Source organism: Eucalyptus grandis, chromosome 3, assembly GCF_016545825.1.
Source record: "Eucalyptus grandis isolate ANBG69807.140 chromosome 3, ASM1654582v1, whole genome shotgun sequence".
Taxonomy (NCBI): Eukaryota; Viridiplantae; Streptophyta; class Magnoliopsida; order Myrtales; family Myrtaceae; genus Eucalyptus; species Eucalyptus grandis.
The window spans coordinates 65,784,148-65,792,873 of NC_052614.1; the positions used below are offsets into that span (position 1 = coordinate 65,784,148).

Genomic DNA, 8,726 nt, shown 5'->3' on the forward strand with positions numbered 1-8,726 from the left:
GATGTGACTTGGGTAGGCGTTGTTTTTCAGACTTAAAGGAACTGATTTCGCTGGACAAGTCTATTAAACCTGGTCGTTACAAGGCAGGCTTCATATTTGGGCGCCTATGAATTAAAACTGTCATGCTTAAGCAAATTACAATTTAGTTTTAACGATGCCAAACTAGATCGAGTTTCAAGGTAAAATGCTTTAAAATAACGCATTTTGAATAATTGACTTCGACCTTTTTTTTTCTCGAGAGGCACTTATTAACAGCATAGGAGAGACTTGATCCTAACTTCTTCTTAACCCTAATAACGGGGTGAACTCAATTGGTGATATGAAAATCAATCATCGTAACTGACCCTTGATGACCTGCACTCTGATATTCCACGTCAGAGAATCTGTTTTTAAGGCGAAAGTGCTGTCCAAATTACTTTATTCTATCCTACGTACGACACCCTAATCAAGGGGAAAAAGAAGTGGCTTTAGAAAAGAAAGGGGGATTATTTCATGGGCTCAGGTAGTCGTTCTGCTTTTTATGTCCGTCCCTACCGGGCTCCATCATTGCGTATGGAAGAATGGCTCTCTTGCTTTAGGGGCGAGCTCCCATAGATTTGAAAACAGATCAACTCAGGTATGTTTTGGGAAAACACTGCCAAAAACGATGAAATCGTGATCAACTACAAATGAAGAACGGTTGTTCAAGGGAGGTATTTTCGTGGAAGCGTTCAGAAGTGATCTTTCTTTGCATCTCCTGTCTCTTCCGGTCAGCCCGAATCAGTCAACAGTTGTTTTGGGACAAGAGAAAAGTTCAGTCGACCGTTTCTCTTATACATTGCCAATGGGCGCGTAGCATTTGGAGAGTAACAAGCAAAAAAGTTTGATATCGCTTTCCTAGCCAAAGATCGTAGGAATGGAACGTTCCAAAAGAAAGTCTTTCCCCCTTGGTGGTGAATCCTCATCGTCTTTGAGGAGGGACTACGAGGTGTTCTTGAGTTTCAGAGGGCCTGACACTCGCTTAACCATCACCGACTCTCTGTACGCGGCCATGATTCGAGCCGAGATACGCGTCTTTAAAGATGATGAAGAGCTTCGTGTTGGGGAAGAGATCGGAGGTGAGCTCTTGAGGGCAATCTCCAATTCGAAAATCTACATACCGATCTTCTCTAAAGGCTATGCTTCCAGTAAATGGTGCCTCCGTGAGCTCGCGTACATGCTGGAGTGTAAGAAGAGAGGCGAGAAAGTAATCTTGCCCATCTTCTACGAGGTGGAAGCATCCGATGTTAAGCTCAAAACTGGGTCGTATGGGAAAGCCCTACGAAAGCACGAGAGAGAATCTAGTAAAGATGCGGTGAAGCAATGGAAGGAGGCCCTCAAAGAGGTCGCCGGACTCAAGGGATGGAACTTGAAAGATCATGGGTAACTAATGATAACTTCTGCCCATTCATTTTTAGAATCACGGTTTCCTAATCATGAAAACTCAATCTGTCTCTCTCTCAAAAGTCAATGGAAAATAAAATGGTTGTGCACGTTAAGAATATGTCTCTAGTTTAAACTAGAAAAAAAAAACAGTTTCCTATCTTGGATGGGAATTTTATATATACACTATACTCTGATATCAAATACATGAGAGTGAACAGGAAGAGTACTAGATCTTCTATCTGTGAGATTTTTGAGTGAGTTCCTTGTGAGAGATTGTGAGATAATATGTGTGGGTTTGCTTTGGGCTTAATTTAGGTATGAGAAACACTTGAGGTCTAAGTGATTATAATTGTGATTCTCCAATTTTAGTATATTATTTGTTACTAGTTCTCCCATGGAGTAGGTACAATGCCCGGAGCAAACCACATAATCTCTAGTATTTTTATTGTTCCTAAATTATTTCTTTGGTGATTTTGTATTTATTTAATTGCAAGATCCATTTAGCTTCCATATTTAATTCAACATTGCAAATTACCATGTCCAGTTTCAAAAGTCCTTCACCGCATCCGGGACACATTTGCATGCAGTTTATCACACCGTTCCTCCTTGTTGTAATTCCTGTAACAATGGAATCTCAGAGAAAACATTTGAGAATGAATTTTACCTATGACTTTGGTGTCACAAATTCTCCACTTAAAGCATTAGCTTCCTCTTCAAAGTTGGCCCCGCCAAAGCATACTCTCCTTGTACGTTTTGTATTTGGATCCCATTTCACCGTTTGCCGTCCTCAAAGCCTGGCACGAACCAAACAAAATTGGGCTGGTTTGGGCTCTTGGGCTAGCGAGCTACTTTTGGTGGCTACATGGCCTGTTTAGAACTTGCTGATTGACCATCTTAGTACTATTCAGAACTGGCCCTTCTACCACAAACTCCAACCGTTGTTCTCAGTAACTGCGATCAATCTTCTCGGCTTGGGTGGACCGAATATGAAATAGACCCATAATTCATGCTTGATTATTACAATCTAAGTTTCTGGTTTAACATATTTATACTTCTGTGCGACATATTCTGTTTGTGGTTCCTCAAATTGAGATGGTTGCATTGTGTATATGGCAGCCAGGATAAACTTATAGCACTTGTTTTGGAAGAAGTTTTCAATAAGCTGAGGTATACACAGAGATATTGGCATGATGACTTGGTGGGAATTCAATATCAGATGGAAACCGTTATCGAGTTGTTAGGCCAAGGAATTCCCGGTGTACGATTTGTTGTGATTCACGGTATGGGTGGTATTGGGAAAACAACTCTTGCTAAGGCCATCTTCAAGCATATCTCTTCTCAGTTTCAATGTTCCAGCTTTCTTTCCGATATCCGTGCAGACAATATTTTAAGTCTGCAGAATAAGTTATTATGTGACCTTCTCGATGATAGGTATCCCTATGTTAATGATGCTGATGTGGGGATGCACATGATTAAGGAAAGACTTTGTAATAAGAAAGTCATTGTTGTTCTTGATGATTTAAACAAGAGGTACAAGCTCATGAAACTAGCTGGTAAGTCTAGTTGGTTTGGTTCAGGAAGCAGAATTATTATCACAACTAGGAACACCCATTTTTTGGCTCCTGAAACAGACACCCTAGATGACAATATCATCCCAGTGCATTACCGAGATTTCTTTTTTTATGAAATGAAGGAAATGCAGTTTGACCATGCTCTTCAACTTTTTAGCAAGCACTCCTTCGAAAGGGATTCACCTCCACATGATTACAACAATATTTCAAGTGAAATTGTCAAATTTATTGGAGGACTACCTTTGGCTCTTGAGGTTATAGGTTCATCACTCCATTCAAAAAGCAAGAGAACTTGGAAAGACACATTGAAGAAGTTGAAGAAAGTGCCCAATCAAGATGTCCATAAAAAGTTGTCGATAAGTTACGAAGAATTAGAGTATGAGCAACAACAAATTTTTCTCGACATCGCCTGTCATTGCATTGGTGAAGAAAGAATCCCCGCATATTACATGTGGAAAGCTTGCGATTTTTTTCCAAAAACTGGACTCGTGTCCTTATTCATTTATCTTTGATAAAGTTCATTGAGGATGATAGATTATGGATGCACGACCAACTCAGAGATCTTGGAAGAGAGATTGTTCGGCAACAATGCATTCAAGTTCCTGGAAGGCGTAGTAGGTTGTGGTGTCCTACAATCGCCTTAGATGTTGTTCAGAATAACTTGGTATGTCTTACTAAAAGTTATTTGCTTATGGAAAAACTACACATGCAGTTATGTGCATTAAAGTTCATTTTCACACAAAATATCCGCTCATTTTTGTACCCAAGACAATTATGACATTGCATAATTTGAGAGATTTCAAAATAGATAATTCTTACCATTACAACTCCCATCTAAATTGGAGAGATAAGAGTTCATGGAATTCGCCCTTTTTGGTACAAAATAAGATCTATGTGCCCCATTTTTGCTCATTCACTTATGTTTTCTATTGGTTGAAATAAGATACATACTTCCTATTTTGTTATCTAGAATTTACTCTAAATTGTTCACTCATATCGGTATCTATTGCTTCAAATTATCAGGGAACAAAAAACATTGTAGCACTCAGACTCCCAAGACTTGCCAACATGCACAATTTTACAAGTGATGAATTTTCAAGGCTACCTAGTTTGAGGTTCCTCGAAATAGATGGGGGAAACTTGGTTGGAGACTTCAAAAATCTTCTCTCAAATCTAACATGGCTCTCTTGGCGTCATTGCCCTTCAAACCTACATGCCCATGGTTTATGTCTAAGGAACTTGGTTGTTCTCAAGCTTTTAGAGAGCGCCATTACTGAAGATTGGAATGGATGGGCATCATGCATGGTACAATTTTGTATAATACATGATTTTTCCTTTAAATGGGTGCACATTCTCCACATTGAGTTGACCTTCACCTAAGCCTCTATAATTGATTGTTTTGCAGGTCAATGATAACCTAAAGGTCATATATTTTAGAAATTGTCATCGCTTAATGAGGACACCTAACTTCTCCAAGTGCTTGAATTTGAAAAGATTGGTTATCGAAGATTGTACAATGTTAGAAGAAACTGATAGCTCTATTGGTCAACTAGGACGCCTAAAGTACATGGAAATCAATAAGGAGGGTTGTATTTCTATCATTCAGCATTCTGGCGGTGTCAACAATTTTGTCTCTCCTCTATTACCAGACTCGATTGGTGGTTTGAAGTCCTTGTCAATGTTGAAAGTGGAAAATAACAATGATGTTGGAGCACTTCCACACTCAATAGGAGAGCTACTAGATTTGAAACATCTATCTCTACATTGTTGTACAGTGCTTAGTAAGCTTCCGAATTCAATTGGAGAGTTGAGATCGCTTCTCTTTTTGGATTTATCTTGTACTCGTATAAGTACAATACCGGATTCTATTGGAAGACTAGAACAACTACTCAAAATGGATCTATCTCATACAAATATTGCAGAATTACCTAATTCTATTGGCAACCTTAGACGGTTGAAGTTTATGTGTTTGGATTGGACGAAGATAAGAGAGCTACCTAAGAGCATATGGACTTTAGAGAATCTTGAGGAGTTGATTGCCAAAGGCTGTCGAAATCTCGAGGGAAAAATTCCAAGTGAAATCACGGGACTATCCAAATTGACTATTTTGAACTTGTCCGAGAGCATGATTAGTAGATTGCCAACAACAATCAATCGGCTCTCTAATCTTCGAGAACTTGTTTTATCATGTTGTGTTAAGCTACTATCGTTGCCAAATCTCCCGACAAGTTTAAGAAAACTAGAGTTGTCCTCTTCATCACTGCTAGTAATACCCGACCTCTCAAACCTTACTAATCTACTTCATCTGGACATAAGTGATCGTGCTTTTGACTTTAAGCTCTTTAAAACTACACAAGGACGAGTTCCAATTCCGAACTTGGAGTGCCTTGGAAGGCTACATGAATTGCAGATGTTAAGATTGGTTCTTTCCAATGCCAACTTGCCTCCGACTGACTTGAGCTCCCTTTCTCAGCTCCGGTCACTTGAAATAACTTGTCCAGACCCCCGTTCACTGATTGGGCTCCCGTCCAATTTAGAAGACTTGAGTTTAGAAGATGTCGAGACACCAACAAAATGGCCATGGTCCTCCAACTTGGGTAATTTGTCTCAATTAAAGCTCTTTGGTTGCCGGTTAAGAAAGATTGAGTTTGACAGTGAACTTGGACAGCTGAAGAGTGTCCAGCATTTGCAAGTGCGCGAGTGCATATGGCTCGTGACACTATCTAATCTATCAAGCTTAAAGGAGCTGCGAGTGCTGAGCGTGGAGTACTGCCCGCACCTAACCGAGATCGAATCCCAACCATCTTCAACTGGAGATTGTAGTTCCACGGAAAGGCCCATTCCTGATGCCCCGAAGCTAGAGAAGCTCCAGTCTTTGAGAGTCTACTACTGCGAATCAGTGCAAAAGTTGCCTACTATACCGAATGCATGTGATGTTGAGGTTAGCCCACCGAAATATGTAAGAAGGTCTGAAAGTGGGCCCGTCTTCATAGAGGATCTCGCTGATTCCCGAGAAGCTATGAATATGGAGACATGGACGAGATTCTCTGAATCCGAAATTTTCCAAGAAGAGTTCACTGAAGAAGATTTAGGCCCAAGAGATCTCAGCCCGCTGAGGACCTCTCCTGAAAAAGAAAATTTAGGCCCAAGAGGCCTTAGCCCACTTTCCTTAGCCCATCTTCTTGTTTCCTTCTGGAGATGGTTCATAGGAAAAATAAAGAGCATGAAAAGACAGGAGTGAGTCGGCAAAAGAAAGTGAAAACAGAAAAGAGGAAATTGAGGGTGGGAAGAAAGGGGGTTCCGTTGCATGCACGCTTTGGAGGTCTCAACAAGCTAGATTAATACCGTTTGGAAGCGCTGGGTAAGAATTCTAAACCTTAACTCATCTAATTAAATCAAAGAGATTTGCTCGGTTAAGTTGTAATATTAGATCAGTTTAGTTCGGGTTTTAGGTTCCTAGGTTGATTGTAGAGATTGTTGTGCTGTGAAATCGTGTTGTTTTGAAACTTTAGGTTGTCTTGGAATCTTGAGATTTTGTGGAATGCGATTTGGACTTTCCGTTTGGGAGATATTGACTTTTCAAAGTTCTCAAAAACTATTATAAAAATAACCGCAACCAATAGTGTTTTGTCTGGGATTTCATCAGTTGTCGGCCAAAGTTTGGTTCTAAGGAGTTTTGGGTCTTTTAGTACTTTTTTTTGCTCTCTTTTTTACTGTAAACTCACTTGAAATGGAGTAAGGTAGGGAGAGATGATGCGCCAAAATTTGCTGCATAAGACGAGGTTGTTGCTCCGTTCGCTGCAGCAAGTTTAATGCTTGTGTGGCCATTTGTGGACTCATAGTGGACATTTTGACTCAAAAAATTAGCATCACTTAGTAGAATCTTAGTTGATATGTTGACATTTGATTAATGCTTTCTTATATAGGATTTTGAAACTTTTGCGCAGTATAGCTTTTAATTTGGCTTTTGGTTAGCAAGGAGCGGTGCTTGTCTTTTCTATGATTTGTAAACTCACGTCTTTTTAATCATAGGAATTAGATATGCTATAAGTTATAAATGAGTATTGCACGTTATGATATTTATTTAAAAGAAAGGTGTTTAGTGCATAAGACTCATCATGCATTTACTACCTATTTGGTTATTTGAAATAGCTTAGCAAAATATCTCTTGAATAAGGGTGATCAGGTCCAGGGTGGGTTGGATCTAGACCTAGATCCTGTACCCGACCTTATTTTTATTGGATCTTGTACCTGAATCACCTTGTTTTTCTTGTCCGGTGCCAAGGTCAACCCTATTTTTATTGGAACCTATTTTGTAATCATTTGATATCCTATACGGCTTCGAATTTTACATTAATACACAAGAAAATAACGTAATCCTCCTAATTTGTATTAAAACATTAAGTGCTTATAATTAATAAATACATGAACTTTTTGACTAAATGAAGAATTAAGGATCCACAAGACTAATTATCATAAATAAAATCATAAGGCAAAACAAAAACCATAAAATTGCATAAATATTAGCAATAAACATGGGTCTAATATTAGTCTCATTCCCATAACTACTACATGAAGCTGTTCATTTATCTAAGATAGTTAACAAATCTCTGCTACAAGCGTAACTTCTTCTCCAAAAGAGAAATTAGGCAAGCCAATCCACGTGGTACATAGAAATTTGGCAGTGACGGATGCCATCCGTTCATTAGACGGTGCAAGAGAGAGTCGGTGAGGGAGGGAAGCAAGCGAGGAAGATGAATGACAAAAGAGGAGTGTTGTGCATGTCTAAGAGAGCTAAGAGGAAAAATGTCATGCAACTGGGGAGTAAGAATAGAAAGCAAGGGAAAAATAGGGTTTTGGACCTCTGCTTCCCAAATTGGTTCCAAAACCAGTCTAGGAACTAGTTCCTGGGTGGGTAATCACTCCAAACCGGTACCCGAATCGGTTCAAACTGGTTTTAAATTTTGGGAACCGGTTTCTGACCTTATTTTCCTAGTGAGCTAGTCCAGTTCCTAGGTATACTCGGTCCGATTGCATACCCATACTCTTGAAATAGTTTGAGAGCTGATTATTTTTAATTGGTTTGAGGAATTTTCATGAATGATTTTCTTTTTGTGGATAGAATTGAGAAGGGTTTTATGTATCAATTCGCGAATCTAGTTTATGAAATGAATTCCGAAATGGTGGTGTGACTTGTGAGAGGATTGTGTTTATGGTTTTATTCTCTTGTCGCTATCATCTGAAACCATTGAAGTGTTGTAGGTATGCATACATGTTCTTGGGATGTCCTACATGGCCAAAGCAACTGGCTGACAATAGTGGAGACCTACTTCAAGGGGGGAATCTTGGTAAGCCTTACCACGAGGCGTTAAACGTGGCCATAGTTTGATATTAAGTATTGGAGTGATTAATGGATCAAACTACTACTGTTTATTATTGATCAAATGAGTGTTTCTGATACGTATTAAACTTTGTTGAAGTGATATAATTCATATTTGGACTTTTATATATTTTATATATTGGATTTGGATATGTTTCTAATATTGTTTATAATTGTGTATAGTGGATACTCGATTTGCTAAGAAGAATTTTAACTACTCATTGAGCAGTGATTTACTTATATCATTCATCTAAATTCTTTTTGAGTTGCCAACAAATAGGATGAGAGCGATCAATAGAAATGTGGATTTTGGGTATAAGTTGAGATAATGATACGTATCATTTGTAATGGTACTTCTTGGATTTAGTTTG

At 38.9% G+C, this 8,726-nt stretch overlaps 1 protein-coding gene across 3 annotated transcripts; it reads left to right on the plus strand.

The window, feature by feature from the left end:
• The first annotated feature begins 547 nt into the window (after positions 1–547).
• LOC104438354 (TMV resistance protein N-like) lies at positions 548–8,726 on the plus strand. Of its 3 annotated transcripts, none has more exons than XR_005549343.1 (4): positions 548–1,401; positions 2,521–4,280; positions 4,381–6,336; positions 8,230–8,726. XR_005549343.1 is itself a non-coding variant. In XM_039308574.1 (2 exons), exons 1-2 carry the CDS (start codon positions 896–898, stop codon positions 3,485–3,487), a joined length of 1,473 nt encoding a protein of 490 aa, XP_039164508.1. In that variant the 5' UTR covers positions 548–895; the 3' UTR covers positions 3,488–4,028. The 3 variants fall into 3 exon arrangements, 1 of the variants encoding a protein (XP_039164508.1); XR_005549342.1 differs by having other exon boundaries at positions 8,238–8,726; XM_039308574.1 differs by lacking the exons at positions 4,381–6,336; positions 8,230–8,726 and having other exon boundaries at positions 2,521–4,028.